The 17,156-nt window shown below is 36.6% G+C and overlaps 1 protein-coding gene across 1 annotated transcript; it reads right to left on the bottom strand.

Annotated features, from left to right (window-relative positions):
* Nucleotides 1–2,555: 2,555 nt before the first annotated feature.
* On the bottom strand, nucleotides 2,556–15,912 carry LOC108416653 (nuclear body protein SP140-like protein). The gene is made up of 11 exons (XM_037537296.1): nucleotides 15,749–15,912; nucleotides 14,728–14,902; nucleotides 13,165–13,377; nucleotides 10,868–11,065; nucleotides 9,463–9,602; nucleotides 8,410–8,478; nucleotides 7,089–7,219; nucleotides 4,872–4,983; nucleotides 4,713–4,787; nucleotides 4,013–4,156; nucleotides 2,556–2,949 (listed from the first exon to the last, which is right to left on the bottom strand). Exons 1-11 carry the CDS (start codon nucleotides 15,890–15,892, stop codon nucleotides 2,869–2,871), a joined length of 1,482 nt encoding a protein of 493 aa, XP_037393193.1. The 5' UTR covers nucleotides 15,893–15,912; the 3' UTR covers nucleotides 2,556–2,868.
* Nucleotides 15,913–17,156: the final 1,244 nt, after the last annotated feature.

Here is a 17,156-nt window from a genome sequence, read left to right as displayed (position 1 = left end):
TTTTAATGGCCATAGCCCACCAGAGGCCCAAAGTGTTACGTCACAGCCACAGTCTTCTACACATTTCCTCTCTAATGTCCTGCTAAATTTTATAAACAATTTAATTCCTTCAGTCTCCTTCAGCTTCTTTCTCTCTCTCTCTCTCTCTCTCTCTCTCTCTCTCTCATTGCCTGTGTTTATCAGATTTAAGGATTGAAAAAATTATTTATTGCTGTTTTTTTTTTGAACTGGCAAAAATCTTGTCACCTGACTGGCCATGGACAAACACACACACACACACACACACACACACACACACACACACACACACACACACACACATCTTCTAATCTGTGTCTCCTACTGGGTCATGGGAGGTGTGGCCTAATTGAGGGAAAAAATATTGCATTATAATCAGCATAATATGATCTTTCCACTGACATCACCTAAAAATAAAATATAAAGGAAATCAACCAGCCCACCCTGCTCTCCCTGTACAGACGCAACAGACTTACAGCATGTAGTAAAACCATAAGTATATGTCAGCAGTTGAAGACATGTTCATCCTTGTTGATAACAGCAGGCAAATGTAATTTTATTTAATTCATTCAGTAATTCACTTACAGCTTTTTAAAAAAGTAAAGAAATTCTATGGAAAGTGAACATTCTAAACTTTCAGTCCTGTGTGTTTGACGTTTTGTACATCCCACATGGAGTAATCTGGCAGGATCAATGGCCAAATATAAAAAGCTTGCTTTGTCTTTTCTTTCTTGACAGCAATTTTAAATCTAGTCAGCATGTTTCCATATACAGATACAGTACAGAACCCAGAAACCACTCATCATTTATTTAAATTCAAGTCAAAAAGGCCATTATGTACGTGTAATTTATTTTTCAGGAGATATTTTTGAGGAGGTTAAATATAAAATACTCCATTTGAGGTTTCCATAAAATAAGCTGTGATAAAAAGGGTGACCACATTAATAAATATCTGTTTTCTGCTTCTTTTCTTGATGCTGAAATTGAATAATATATATTTAAAGGCCTAGCTAGAGCTTTTTTTACACAGCACTGTATATTATTCAGGTTTCTCTTTTGCACCCTTACACAAATATGCACACATTCCCCTGATTCAGATACGTACATGTATCCCAGTTACAGTACCAAGTCTGAGTGAAGCAGGAGTTTACATCGTTTATGTCACTCTGGCATTATTATAGAGGATTATACTCCCTGCTACAATAACAACACATTATTTTAGCCTTTTATATTTTGAGTCAGTCACTTGGCAGATTGATTAAAAAAAAAAAACCATCAAACTACTCACCAAAATGTACAGTATCTCACAAACGTGAGTACACACCTCACATTTCTGCGAATATTTTATTTTATCTTTTTATGGGACAACACTATAGAAACTTGAAGTAGTCAGTGTACAGCTTGTACAGCAGTATAGATTTACTGTCCTCTGAAAAGAACCCGGTGCACAGCTATTAATGTCTAAATAGCTGACAAAACAAGTGAGTGCACCTCTGAGTGAACATGTCCAAATTGTGCTCAAAGTTTCATTATTTTGTGTGACCACCATTATTATCTAGCACTGATTGAACTTGGGCATGGATTTTCAAGAGCTGCACTATCTTATCACAAGTTTATCTTGGTCTCGTCAGACCACAGGACATGGTTCCTGTAATCCATATTTTCAGACTGCTTGTCTTCAGCAAACTGTTTCCAGGCTTCCTTGTGTGTCAGCTTCAGAAGAGGCTTCCTTCTGGGATGACTACCAGCAGACTGAGTTGACGCATTGTGCGGCATAGGGTCTGAGCACTGACAGGCTGATCTCCCACTTCTTCAACCTCTGCAGCAATGCTGGCAGATCTCATGCGTCTATTTTTTGAAGCCATCCTCTGGATATGACGCTGAATACGAGGACTCAAATTCTTTGGTCAAACCAGGCGAGGCCTTTTGGAACCTGTCCTGGAAAGCTGCTGTAGGACCTTGGCCACCGTGCTATAACTTAGTTTCAGGGTGTTAGCAGTCTTTTTACACTCTAGGCCAACTTGGGTGCAATGTTGAATATCCAGTGGCTAGTATGAATGAATTGTACCCAAAACACCAAATTTAACAGCCCTGCTCTCCATTCACAGCTGGAATGTTGTCCCATGAAAAGACGATAAAATATTTGCAGAATTGCGAGGGATGTGCTCACTTTTGACATTTTTGATATTTTTATTGAATATTTATTATGAATTCTGTGTAATGAATAAACAAATAACATACAGTAAGTATTTATTGACATTCATCCAGCTTGAGAGTTTATTTCAGCTGAAAATGGACCTTCTAATTATTTAAAACCTGCAAATTTGCACATGACTGTTATACTAGAGTCATTTTGTACATTTGAAGCAAGATCAGTTTTGTATGACTGAAAACATCCATCCCAGCAGTCTTCGGGAGGAAGGCAGGATACACCCTGGACAGGTCGCCAGTCCATCGCAGGGCAGACAGACAGACAGACACAGTCAGTCACTCACACACTCACACCTAGGGGCAATTTAGCATGTCCAATTGGCCTGACTGCATGTCTTTTGACTGCGGGATGAAACTGGAGAACCCGGAGGAAACCCACGCAGACACGGGGAGAACACAGTGAATCAAAATATTTAAAGGTTAGTTTATCAGTGTGATAACTAAATAGGAAATTTTAAGTCAAAAGACAATAAAAAAAATCTAACATGACAGTTGATGCATATTGTTCAAATAAACCTCATTTCTTAACATGTGATGAAACCAACCAGGCCTGTTCCCAAACAACAGGAGGGAAATTTGAGTTGCAATGTATCCACATTCCACAAAAAAAACAAACAGGTTCCTGAGTGAGGAGAGATGCTACTCGATGTTAAAGATGGTTTTGAACTCTCTCTCAAACACCTCACTCAGCCTGGATCCCAACTTGTCAAACTTGTTGCCCTACAGACAAAGAAAAAAATATAAAAACTTTTTTTAATGACTGAACGCAATAATTAACAATAATATATGGGCATCCCTGGCCAAACTGCATATTTTGCTGATGTTCAAAGGGAAAAGAGGTCAACACAATCTGCAGCAAACTATTTAAAAAAAATAACATTGTTGTAAATGTTGTTGAACACACTTTTTATTTGAGTAACATAAAAAAATAGAAAAAGAGGGATCTAAACATGAAGCTAATTTATGCCTACAAAGCAGGGGGAGGCTATAAAAAGATATCACTGTGCATTCCAGCTTGCAATTTCCACTGTCCGCAATGTTTTTAAAAAATACCAGTTAAGAGGAGCCTATGAAAGTTAAGGCAAATCTGGAAGACCAAGAAAATCTCAGATAGAACTGCTTGTATGCTGGCCAGAATTGCAAAGCAAAACCCCCTTATGACAGCAAAGGACCTGCAAGAAGATTTAGCAGACAGAAGTGTTGGTGCACTGGAAGCGTTGCTTGCAAAAAACATGGTCCACATGGAAGAATCATTAGAAGGAAATATTACAGAAGGAAACCTCTACTGCTGTGTAGCTTCTTGCATTAGATTTAAGAGCTACCTACTCTTTCTAGGTATCAACACTGGCTTTTGTTTCTGGCAATGTCTTAGCTCAAGGGTAATTTAGACTCTAACCTATTTGAGCAGATGACAAAGCATGTTTGTAAGTTGCTATAGATAAGGGAGTCTGCTAAATGCTGTAAATGTAAACTCTTTGAATGTCTTTTTTGAAATATTGAACATCATTTGAAATCTGTGGGTAGATCTTAAACATGCTGTGCATGCAAGACAGTCCAAGAATATCACATAAAACTGTAAGTGTTCTGCAGAGAAGACTGGGTGAGAATTCCTAAAACACGACCAGAAAGACTCCAAGCTTTATTTTGTGGCTTTATATTAATTATGTTTATGAAATATAAATTAATTGGGCATTAATATTTGCTGAAAATGCTGTTTTAAAAACACTATTTGGCCAGGGGTGCCCAAACTTTTGCACAAACCTCTACATCATTTTCATCTCACCTTATTAAAGATGTGGCAATTGTGAAAGATGAGCCGGACGTCAGACACAAACTGGCCCAATGTTTTATACTGTTTGTTCTGCAGCTTTGTCGTCACTCTGTCCACCCACATGGGGTCAGTGATCACTCTGCTGTAGCCTGAGACCTGCATAAGTGAAACAAAGAAAGTCAACATAATACCAAGAAATACAGAGTATTTAAGTGAAAATGAATTCTCACTTCAATACAGCAGCTTTTCATCAAAATGTAATGAAACATCCAGCTTACTTCGTTTAATTGTGTTATATGGTTGGTTCAATAGTTAATTACATTTTATTCAGTGTGCACGCTACAGTCAAATACAACATTTTGAAATTTACTCTTTTGTTTTGATGTCAAAAACTGACAAAATAATAAGAACATTAAGGATATTTTTCTTGCAACAGAACAAGACTAATCACTTTCCTAACAGTAATACCGGTCAGTAACGGTATAATGGTGTGGACTGCAAGTTTAGATTTTGCACTTTCCAAAGAATTGCCCAGTTTCTGTTTTAAGTTATAAGCAAGAAAATATTAGTAGTAAATCATCTAGATCAGCCAGTGCTACAAGCACTGTACAGACTTTACAAAGTGAGTAAGAGTCTGAACAATGGAGAGTGTAGAGAAAGGTGAATATAAGGATACATAAATAAAAGTCTTAAGAGAAAGTGACAGTCTTACTGTTTTAGTGGGGTCTTCAATGAACACCCAGTCTATATCCTCTTTATACATATACAGCAGCAAATACTCGCAATGCTGACAAAGAATCACACAAATACACAAAATCAGAAATGCTGTGTTTGAATATAAATAATTGTATGTATGTTTTTCTGTGTTTACCAGTATATACTGAGAAATGGAACTGTCCAGAGCTTCTTTTTCGGTCATCTGTCTGGGCTGCCGGCATCTCTGTTTGGTCTTCAACACACAGAAAGTGCACATCCACTTTTCTCTGCACAAACACAAAGACTTCAGTTGTGTTATTAGCACATAAAACTTGTGAAAACTTCATTTCAGTACGATATGAATTGGATGAAAAATGATCTTTCTGCATATTGCTGGGCAATATGACAATATTCTGTTGATAACAGGATAAATGATATGCTTTTGAAAAATGATTTGTCACAATATCCTTTTCTGAGCATAGCACGGATATTATCAGTAATTTAAAGAACTCTGAAGAAAATTGTCCTGTTTAACAGTAGTGAGCGTGTGAGATATTTTGAAAAATCATTGAATTCACAGTTTTATGTAGGTGTTTATGTGGCTCTACTTTTAGATCTATTGTAAATTTTCAAATATGAAACATTGCGATATGTATTTTGTACCATGAAAGCATTTTCAAGTACCATGATGTTATATTTTTTGCCATATTTCCCACTACTGGGTCTGCAAATGGTCTTGTTCCGTGACAAGAAATTCTTTTTAAAATTATTTATATTTGTGCCATGTTTTTATCAGTTCATGAATTCAAAAGTGAAGGAAAAATTCAAACTCAAACCTGTTGGTACAGAATGCAAATTGAATGTAAATGTAATTCATTAAACAACTGACTGTGTGATTAGATTTAAACAGAACAACAAAAGCACAAAAACAAATTCGCTATAGTTGAACTCTTTAGGTAAGATGGAAAAAAGTGGCTATTCCTGCTGTTTTATTTATTCTTCTCTGTTAATCAAGTTGTTGAATCATGTTTTTTTCAGTCCAACAAGTCTGAGACTTTTATACACTTTGTGTCATAAAGTATCACTTTCAAGTTGTGCTGTATCGTTACTCAAACGAAACAATAAGTGCTTGCTTAATGAGTGATCTGAGTGGCGCTCTGAGTGACCATGGACCATCGTAAAAGGAAGCATTGTACATATTTTACACAGCGATGGAGAACACAGCACACAGTTCTACACAGTAAAAGTGAAAATCTAATTTTGCCACTGCACATGGTTTAACGCTTCTGACAGGAGACTGAAATTAGAGTTTATGTGGTCAAATAACCATTTTTTAAGTTATTGTATAAAGTAATTATTGTCAGCCTGATATAAATTCTCACGATGGCACTTATTTATCAAAGTTGTACAAAAATGTTCTGCAGATTTGACCACTTTAATGATACTAACTAGTCTGTGTTATTTTATGGGTGGTGTGTTAGTAGAATAAAACCAAAGCACACTGTAATAAAATGGGACATGACAATTGCAGCATTTATTAATACCAATGTAATAGGTGGCCAGATATTTTGGTTGGTGGACTATTCTCAGTTCAGCAGAGACACTGAGGTGTTTAAAAAGTCCAACAGCACTGCTGTGTCTGATCCACTCAACACAACACACACCATTTCTTATTTTTACCCCTACCCCTTTTTGAGTTTTGAGTGTCACCTTGCCCCTTGGAAGTGAGTTACAAATGTGTAGTGGTTGAAATGAGACCCTCTAATAAAGAATAACATTATGTCATTAACAGGCTACAAGTGGTGCTCTTTAGATGACCTTGCCAGTCTGCAGTGATAGCAGAGGACAGCAAAGTTCAGCAGCCTTGATGATGGGCTTTAGTTACATTCAGGGAATCATTTGCCTTCAAAGAGGGGGGTGTGCAATTATTTATCATACCCCACCCCTGAGGCATCAGAATGTGCTGAACCATTTAAGGTGGAACGGGAAAATTAGCTAGCTAGTTACCAAGACATCAGCATACTACTAGCGATTGTTTATGCTTGCTATGAAGAATGGGACCATAATACATTGAAACAACATTAAACAAAAATAATACAATGATTATTGTAATTTTTATACAGAGAAAATATTTACAGTTGTTGTTTGTTTGTTCACTTGCGCAGCCAACTTGCCAGTTTACCCCCAACACCCTATTAGTGTCACTGCAGCTCTGAGAATGATCCACCCCACAAATAACACAGAAACAGTTGTAAATACAAGCAGGTGTACTTACCAAAGTGAGCGGTCAGTGTATATTGTATGTTTTAGTGGATGTGGTGTTATTAAAAGCCTCTGTAGTTATATTAATAAACTCTGTCCTGAGCAGAGCTCTAAAATCTATTTCCCTCACCCCAGTGAATCGTCCTGCACAGCCGGTAAATGGCACTGATGATGGAAAGCTCTTGGACATTCATCACAGCATAGCAAATCACCCAGGTCAGAGTCACAGATGAAGCACTCATCATCATTTTTCTCATCAAGCTGGTTACAGAACATAAAGATAAAAGAGTTAAATATGGAATAAATGATTACCAAGCTAAATAATTTTGAAATGTATAAAATGTTTTTTTAACTAAAACATTGACAGGGCTTATCAGCAGGGGTTATTTTACACCTGTTAAATTTATGATTCTGAAAATGAATAATAATAATTTATTGGGACTTCCTCCCATACAGGACATTGCGACAAGTCGCTGTTTGACCAGAGCTCAGAACATAAACGGAGACCCCTCCCACCCCCAACATGGACTGCTCTCCCTGCTGGCCTCTGGAAGGAGGTTCCGAAAGTCTTCGAAGCAGAACAGCCAGGTTCATGAACAGCTTTTTCCCACATTCCATAAGACTGCTGAACTCTAAATAACATGCTGCTCCAATTCTTTTTTGATTACTCCATACCTGAAAGCTCCAGTGCAATCCACTTTCTTGTATATACACTTATTTAAAATTGATTTATCTGTTGGTATACATATGATTACATATGCACAACACTTTGCACTACATTGTATTACTTTTTTTTCCCCGATCTACTCCGAGCCAATGCAACGTAATTTTGTTTTAATGTACGGTGTAAATTTGAATGACAATAAAGTCTAAGTCTAACTATAATAGATATCAACTCTAACTAAACCACTCCAGTCTGTCTTAAAAAGTAATAGAAAAGTGCTGATGATAACATTCATATTAACGTCTCACAGCAAGACCTCACAGCAAAAAGGGCCTGGGTTTGATTTCCTGGCTGGCCGACCAGTGAAGTTTACAGGTGAATTGGAGATAATCAATTGCTCCTGAACTGGTGTGTGTCTACCCTGTCATGGACTGGCGACCTGGTGTTTCCTGCCTTTTGCCCAGTAAGCACTGGGATAGGCTCTACAACCACCCCACAATCCAGAAGTATAAGTGGCTTAGATTGTGTGTGTGTGTGTGTTTGTGTGTGTATTAATGGTCAAACTCTAGGTGTTCCCCAAGGCTCAGTCCTAAGCTCCCTTCCATATCTCACATTTTCTCACATTTTTCCACAACATTATAGCAATGGTGGTCCTTTTAGATATTTTAAAGAAGGTATCAAGCATTTGTGTAGCACCTGATCATATTTTATTCAAGCAAAAATGCATTTCGTAATCTAAAAGTAGTGTATAGAATATGATGAAATGATTTTGAAGAATGGCACTCACCAGATCCTGCTCCATAGGACTGCATAGATTACAACTACACAGCAGGGAATGTACGATCAGGATCTGCTTCTACAGACAGAACACACACGTTCTAATATTTGAGTTTGTGACAAATTTAAATACATAAATAATTCATTTAAATTATAAATAAAAATCCTATGAAGTGATGTCAGTTTATACAACTTGCTAACAACACTGTAAAAGTACCAACGCACTGTGCAGAGTCTTTGATCTTTAGGTTAAGCAAGTTCAGGAGGCTGTTTTATCTGTAGGCAAATGTACATCTCCCCATCATATTCCTGCATCTTTTCTTCCCTCTCTGACTTACTTCCCCACCATTGCTTGTAAAGCTGTATGTTAACACATCCTGTACAGAGAACGCACTCAAATATGGCATTTTTCTGCTCATCCATGGCAAAATAAATACATAATTTTTTTTTTTGCTTGAAATGTAAGTTTCTGACTGATGCTGATATTTTTGAAGCCATTGTCTGCCAATACAGATATGAAGGTGATATCATCCACAAAAAAGACTACAAAAGTATGAGTGCAATATGGTTTTAAAACTGTCACTTGCATATAGGATGTATTTAATAAAGAACAGGAAGAACAAACACTGGTAAAAGTATTGGTGATTAACCATTAATATAATAATAAGAAAATATAATAATGATGTTCTAAGTGAAAACAAGCTAAACACATCCTCTACAGAGAACACACTTCTGCACATTTTAAGGCCCAGTTGCTGTTTATTTTTTTAATTTAACATACTGGAGAAAGCATATCATGCAAAGGTTATGGGACATTTAATAACATAAAGTTTTATTTTTTTTCCAGAGTGTTAACATCAGTGACTAAATACAATAGTGTACTAAAATTAGCAGACAAGTGTCCTAACTGCATTTGTTCTCTGGATGTGTTAAATTTTTAAATCTCTTATAAATCTCTCTCCTATTAGCACGTCAATGTTATGTTTCGTGATTGTTATGAGTAGGTTAGATTTGTGAATGAATACATGCATTCTGCCATTTTTATTCCCCCACCTCGTATTACCTTCGACAGGTAGTTTAATGTTTTGCTGTGACAGCGAATATCTTTCTTCCAGTGCCCGTCTATCAGAGTTAATTCCTGTCTTACAAACTCTTCTGGAGTGAACCAGCGCTCCTCTGTGCGGATGCTTTTACTGCGTGACCCTGCAGCAGACCAACATACAGCTTTCATGTTTAGATTCAAATGCTTATATCAGATTCAGGTTATTGCACATATAATACATAGAATATTACACACATTATATATATATATATATATATATATATATATATATATATATATATATATATATATATATATATATAAAATATGTAAAATACACAGTATATACGTATTTTACATGCATGAAAAAACAGCAAAATTTATATGATGTATATTATTATTACTATAATAATAAATTGTAGCTCATCCAACTCCTACAACTTTGAATTCAATTAAGAATGAAATTTGTTGAAATTCTAACTGTTTCCATGTGTGTTTTTCACCACAGGCCACTGTTTTGAAGCTTTGAAGTCAGATGGCACTTTTAAGTGGATCAAAGTCCATGTGTCATCACACTATACATATTTCTGAGGATTTTTAAAATCCTAACCAATGTTGGAAACATGAGAGACCCCACACATAATGATACTTTTCACCTATTTTTCTGTCTTTGATCTTTGTTAATCATCAAAGTCACCACACTGCACAATCTGCCCTGAATGAGACATCACACACTTTCAGATTATGCATGTAAACATGAGTCCCGACAAATGGTTCTGGTTCTCAAAGTCTCACAGGAGTTTCTTGCAAACTAACATTAGATCTTGCAAACTAACTTTAGATCTAAACTAATCAAACATAGTGGATGACAGCGAGGCTGTAGCTTTCCTGGAGATGTGTGCTTTTTGCACAGAAAAAGCCAAGTCGAAGAAGAAAAATGAGGATGAAGCCATGGCTAAAAAGAAGGGGTCAATAGGGATAATGCTTACTGCAATGCAAGCCTGAGATGAATGCATACATATCCATTTACACATGAGGTGACCATTTCTCAATTTGGCTGCCATGCTTATAACTTCTTCCATACACACTGACAAAATCAGTTCAGCTTGGCTCTCATTGGTCAGTCTTTCAGGCATGATGTTAACACTGCGTTTCATATCAGAGGATTGCTGTCCACTCTGCATTACAGGATACTGAGTCATAAATACTGAACATGTTTCACATTAGGGGCGGCCTTGGCTGGATTGGGTGTAGATCGGAGTAATAAAGATTGGCCTATGGACACCCCACGCTGCAGGATAATCTGGGAAGGTCATTGTTTAAGTTCACCCTGATAGTCCTGCAGTGTGGGCCAGGCATGAGTCAGTTTCCAAACTATTCCTTTAAACATCATATCAAGACTAAACTCTGCAAAGCAGACACCTACCTGAGGCAAATCTGCATTTATATAAAACTCCATTGACAGAACCACAGCTGACCGGTAAAGAAGGAGCTTGAAACACAGATGGATGCACTGGCCCTGTGTTGTCTTCTTCTTCTTCTCTGCCCTCCTCCTCTCCCTCTTTCTTCTGCTCATCCTGAACTTCTTCGCCTGAACGCTTCATTTCAGCAGTGGACTCTGAAACTAACAGACAATAGTGGAGCAGCTCATTTACACTCACTGTTGTCCACAACCTCACATGAATCACATCATCAGAACAGTAACAGGGAGGGACATACGTGAAAAATGAACAAAATTACATATTAGTTTCATAGAAGTTACTGAATAATTAATAGTGGTTACTGAATAATAAGTCTTAAATAGGGATGCACTGAAATTTTGGCTAAAGATGGTTGAAAAATCGGGTTTATAAAAAAAGTCCACATTGTCATTTCATTGAATGACAAAGAAAATGAGAAATAGTAATGACAAAACACCGCTTGTTTTCTTTGTCCTGCACTGGTCAGTACATAGTTGTTCAAATAGTTTGAGCAGCAACAGATCAACAGTAAAACACTGCAGCTGCATTCTATGCGGTCAGTAATTTACATGTTTTTTAAATGTAAGTTTCATGAAATTCTTTAATAGACTTTAATAGACTTCACAAATTGTAATGAATAGACAATACCTTTTGCTTTTAGGTTACTGCAAGTAACTGAGGTCACACAAGCTCCCATCATATTTGCGGAAACAGTGGAGAAATTTCTTGTGTGAATTGTTGTACTTTGTCTTTGTTTTTCCTTTTATGTTCCTTTTTTGTTAGTATGCTGAATTACCTCTGAATATGAAATGTGCTGTATAAATAAACTTGCCTTGCCTCACCTTGTCTTGTGTGCCAATCCTGAAAAGTGTATGTGGAAACACTGTGAGCCTTGAAGTTAGAGGGGTAGCTAACATATCATTTGATTTCTACAGTTAAGGTGGACTGTTATCTATCGCAATCTTATTCATGATGCTTTTAAAGTTAATGGCTTAAAGTATGATCTTGCAACAGGTAGCTAACACTGGTGTAAGAAACCTTCATAACAAACACTGTTAACAAATTTAGAAGAACTTAAATAATCTTTGTACATCCCAAAAAAACATCAAAACTCTGGGAACAACTTTGGGTCTTTTGAAATTTGAATTTCCTCACTGTTACTGTTTTAATAAAGGAGTAGAAAGGAATAGAAAAGTTAACTTCCCTCATATACTAAACATATATTATTCACTTGCCATTCCATATTAGGAAACTAAGAAGCATAAATAGTCCATTTTAAATTCATTGTTTTTGTGAAGTCACAGAAAGCAACACATTTACATATATCCACCTATTCACCTGAAAGAAGGTTAGCCCTGCCCATTTACATTGGACTGTTTCAGCTCTGACTGCTTTCTGAATGAGGTTCAGTATATGGGAGCATATCAGAACAGAGGTAATTTACATATATCAGACTTCAATGCACAGAAGCAAAAACAGCCTGTTCAATTCTATTGGCTTTCTGCTAATCCTTCGCATATGGATTTGCATATGCAGTGTGATTCAAAAAGATTAATCCAATTCCCAAATTATTTATTTCACTTGTAAATCATTACAGATTGATGCAGTAAACTGTGAACAGTTTAAGTGAGCATGAAGTTTATTGTGTAATTTTACAAGTGCTCAATATGAACCTTCTAAAGCTGTACGGACAACATCAGCGTGATAGTCAAATTCATCCCATACTGGATTGAGCGTGTTGGATGTCACTGTACTCATAGCTCTTTCAATGTGATTTCAGAGATCATCCAGTGCTGTGGAGCCAAGGATGAACGCTCTAAGCTGTTGGAGGTTTACTACCCACGAAAATCACATTGCACAGTCATGACGGATTCGCTCTATTTGAAGTGGAGAACAAAAAATACTTTCTGTTCAGGGGTCTGCATCTCCTCACAGACTGAAGGGAGCCATCTTCCAGCAACAGTCAGAAACTCTATGACCCCCTCTTTCAATTGGTATGTGCTTGGTTCCTATGTGCCTCAAGGTTGATAAAATATACAGATGAATCTGTATTTGGCTCTTTTAAGCTTCGACACATTCAAGTGTCTCCCTTGCAGCTTCTTCCTGAATACTGTTTTGACAGAACCATATCAGATCTAGGTTCATGTTTTTTGTGTTTCTTACTCTACTGAATGAATTCTGCTGAATTCTACTGATTTGGCTGCTGGAGGAAGCTGTGGTTACTCTTATGTTTGACAGAAATGGTTCTATATCACACACTCACAGAACATGAGCTTCTTGGCTGGTTTCTTCTTTTTGGGGATGGAGGGACAGGATGGGCCTGGCTGCTTGTCCTCCTCCATCTCCTCATGCCTTTTCTTTCTCTTTCTTTCTCTTTTCTTCTCCTTTGCTGTAGATTTCTTAATTTGGACTGGCTTGTTCTCTCTCTCTGTCTGATCCACTGGGGCAGGGAGATTCTCATAGACCCTGAAGGAGCCTACAGTGAAAAAGTACAGATAGCAGTCAAGATGGCCAATAAGTCATTAAGTTTTCAGCAATTAAATGCACAAAAATTATTATAATATTGTGGTAATATTCTACTGAAGGAATTCTGCTGAATTCATCGTCTGGTTGCTGTGCTTTGGCTTTGCAATAAACAGCATTTTCCTGAATAGAAAATGACACTGTCCAGCTTTTCATCTGAACTGATGATACAATATAATTTTTTCAGTATTAAGTGGGCCTCCTCTTGATCTTTATTACTGTATTCATTCTTTTCAGAAGACTTCTAGATTTTCAAAGAAATTTGCCAGGATATTTTTCCACATCTCAAAAATTCAGTCTTCTATTTCTCATGATCCAAAAAATCCCAATTAGAAATCTGGACTCATAGTGCAGAGTTGTCTTCTCACAGTGGAAGGATGGACAGAAACACCTGTGAAGCAAGAGTGGAGCTTGATTTTCTCAAAGATAAAAGCTTGGGTGAGTTTGTGTCATCATGTGAATGTTCAGGTCTCTTTGACCTTAGGTGTACACTATACCAATAAGAGTCCTTGGGCAAGACTCCTAACACTACATTTGCCTACCTGTGTAAAAAAATTATCAAATTGTAAGTCACTTTGGATAAGAGCGACAGCCAAATGCCATACATGTAAATGATGGCATCTGGTACTGGAGTTGTAACTGGCTATTTACATAATTGTAGAACTAAGTGAAAGTGAAAGTCTTCATGGGCTTGGGCCTCACTGAAAGTGATGCATGCTGATGTCATTAGGAAGCACACAAGGGACACAATCTTTGTTGACAGAACCAAACTAATGACACTGTGTTCAGGTATGTTTCTGAACCAGTCCAAATCTGCATTATAGCAGTTTTGATCTGTCCTGATGAATCAGCAATTGCACATGGAGTCTGACTAATTTACATATAATTTGCATAAAGGTGTTGGATGGTGAAAACATCTGTGGGTGTTCGCACCCCCACCACCCTCCCTCTTTCTGCAATCCTGTAAACACTTTCCCTAGTAAATTTTATTATCTATTCTTTTGAAGTTCAGTTCATTCTTTTCTTTTTCATTTTTGAAATATATCACATCACAGAAATAATGACCAGGTATTTTTTCATAAAAGACATTGACACAGAAAAATCTATAACTTGTTCTTAATGGCCATTTTGGCTGAAAATGAAATAAATGAAAGAGTGGGCTCTGACTTTTGCACAGTATTGTAGGTGTTTCTACTAAAATGCTCACTCACAAGCATATACTCACTCACTCACTCACTCACATACAGAACATTCAAGAATGAGGATGTTGTAATGTAAAAGTCGGCAGGCTAAGTGTACAGACCATCTATGAGGTTATTCCTGAACAGGCGTAGGACTGGATACTTCTGCAGGATGTGGTCTTTGAATACACACGTCCAGAAGAGGTGCACAGAGTCACTTCTCTCCTTCTCCAGCCAGTCCAAGATCTGATAAACACCGTCTTTCCTCTTCTCCTTACACCTCATCTTTACCACCTTCTACAGAGACAACACCACACAGAGACAAAGCAGGAGATTACAGCAGGAAAGATACAGCAGAATAGATCTACAATAGCACATGCATTACAAGTTTATAGCTGGTTTAATTAGTAGATTACAGTAGAATATTAGATACATATTAGTAGAACATACCTTTATTTTGAGAAAAAACAAGATTTTATGAATTAAAACATTTTTCTGCATAATTAAAAAGTAATTCAGGGTGGTTTGGTGTGAAATGCTTTGTTCTAGATAAACTTACAGAGTTAGAATTGTTCGCAGCATACGTGAACTCTCTGATTAAAAAAAACATTCATGTTGAAGAGGTACACACAGGATGTTCTAAGGTAAAATAGTCCCCAAGAAAACCTTTTTTGTTTTGTTTTTGCAGATTTAGAGCTATTTCACCATCATTACCATTGCATATAGATACTCAGAAAACACACAAAGGCTCATTACTTGCTTGAATACCAAATAAAATTGTTATGTTTGCATTGCAGACATCGCAGTTCCTTGTTCCTGTCACAGTCTGAGTTGGTAAGTTTCCATTTCACATTAAATCACTGGTAAGTTTCAATTTCACATTTCACATTAACAAACATTGAATGAGGAATTTTTTGGATAAATCAGTGAAATTCCTCTTTGAACTCAAATCTAACAGAACCTGAAGCAATACATGGATAGCAAACATTTCACCTGCATTTTGTGGTATTACACATTATAATTACAATTAAACTGCAGAGAAGTTTAAGACAGAAGGCTTTTTACAAATGCTACATGCAGACAGAGTAAATTAGTAAAAAGACATCAGACAGACATTAGTAAAAAAGATTCTTCCTTTCTTGCCTTGTACAGCTTCTCTGGTACCAGATTATGGTCTCTCAGCTGGTGCAGGAATATGTTTGGCTCCGCCATGCAGGACATCTCCGTCTTCTTGCAGTGAAAGAAGCGAATGAGTTCCTCCTTCGTTAGAAAGTCTAACAGATCCATTTGGATGATCACTCTTCTTCATTTACCTGGTAACCAGAACAGCGCAGAGAAGTGCAGTTATATTTCATAGTTTCATAGTTCATATAGTAATATTTCATATATTTCAAAGCTTCCTACTTCTCTCTCCTCCTGTAAGATGATTTTTTCTTCTCTTTCATTTCTCTCTACACTCCTCCTTTTCTCTGTCTCCTCCTCTTTTTTTCTTTTCCACCCATCCTATATGCAAAAACAAGACCAACACAACCTTTCCTCTCACCTGACCACCTTGTGTCTTTCAGTTTCATTTCAAGTAATTTAGAACCTAGAATTACTCCTCATAGTATTACAGAGCAGGGTAGTAGCTAAAAAGTCTCATCTACACAATTAATTCAATACAAATCTTTGTTGTTTGCACTGGAAAAACCTTCGGAAGGATGTGACATTAGAGCCACCATGAAGGTGATTCAATAATATAGGTACTGCATTATGATGAATAAAGTTATGTATCAAAAAATGATGATAAAATGATTCCAACATGATGCTAATACTCCATAGCTTTCAAATAATACTTAAGAATGTGTAAAGAAAAAAATTATAATTTCAATAATTACTCTTTAATGGTTCTTTAGTGAAGACAAAGGTCCATGCTGCACCAAAAAAGGTTTTGCTATTGTTATGATGTCAAGCTTGTAACAACAGAAGAACCATTTTGGGTGCTATATAGAACCCTTTTCAAAAGGTTTCTATACAGAACCATATACAACACATTCTCCATCTAAATGAAGAACCATTTCAGCATGCAAATAACCCTTTAAGCATGCAAATTTATATCTTTATAGAACCACTGTCTTCACTAAAGGCCCTTAAAAACATGTTAAATTAATTAAATGAATATACAAAATTCCTCAGGCCTCATTGATTAAGTAGTTATTTTATTGTTTAGCAACATTTTTACTGCTTTTACTGATTTTATCAGAATTCTTTGTTTTGGTGTCTTGTTTATAACATTTTTAACTCTTTAAAATATCAAGCAGAGTATGTAATGTATGTACAGAGGACATGTAATTTGGCCTATCAGAAAGTTACCCTCATCACCTCATCAAATGACGGAACGAACATATTTTTATACCATGTGTGATTCAATTCTTATTCTTAGTTGTATATGGAGGTATTGTAAAATGGACAATGTTAAAAAATGTTATACATACATAGGAACATCATTCAGTAACTACTTGAGGAGTAGCCAAGGGGTGGTCAGAAGTGGCCAGTACCACCCTAGAATGAA

Source organism: Pygocentrus nattereri, chromosome 1 (assembly GCF_015220715.1).
Source record: "Pygocentrus nattereri isolate fPygNat1 chromosome 1, fPygNat1.pri, whole genome shotgun sequence".
Taxonomy (NCBI): domain Eukaryota; kingdom Metazoa; phylum Chordata; class Actinopteri; order Characiformes; family Serrasalmidae; genus Pygocentrus; species Pygocentrus nattereri.
Note: the sequence above shows the minus strand (reverse complement) of the source record. Positions and strands in the feature narration are given on the sequence as shown.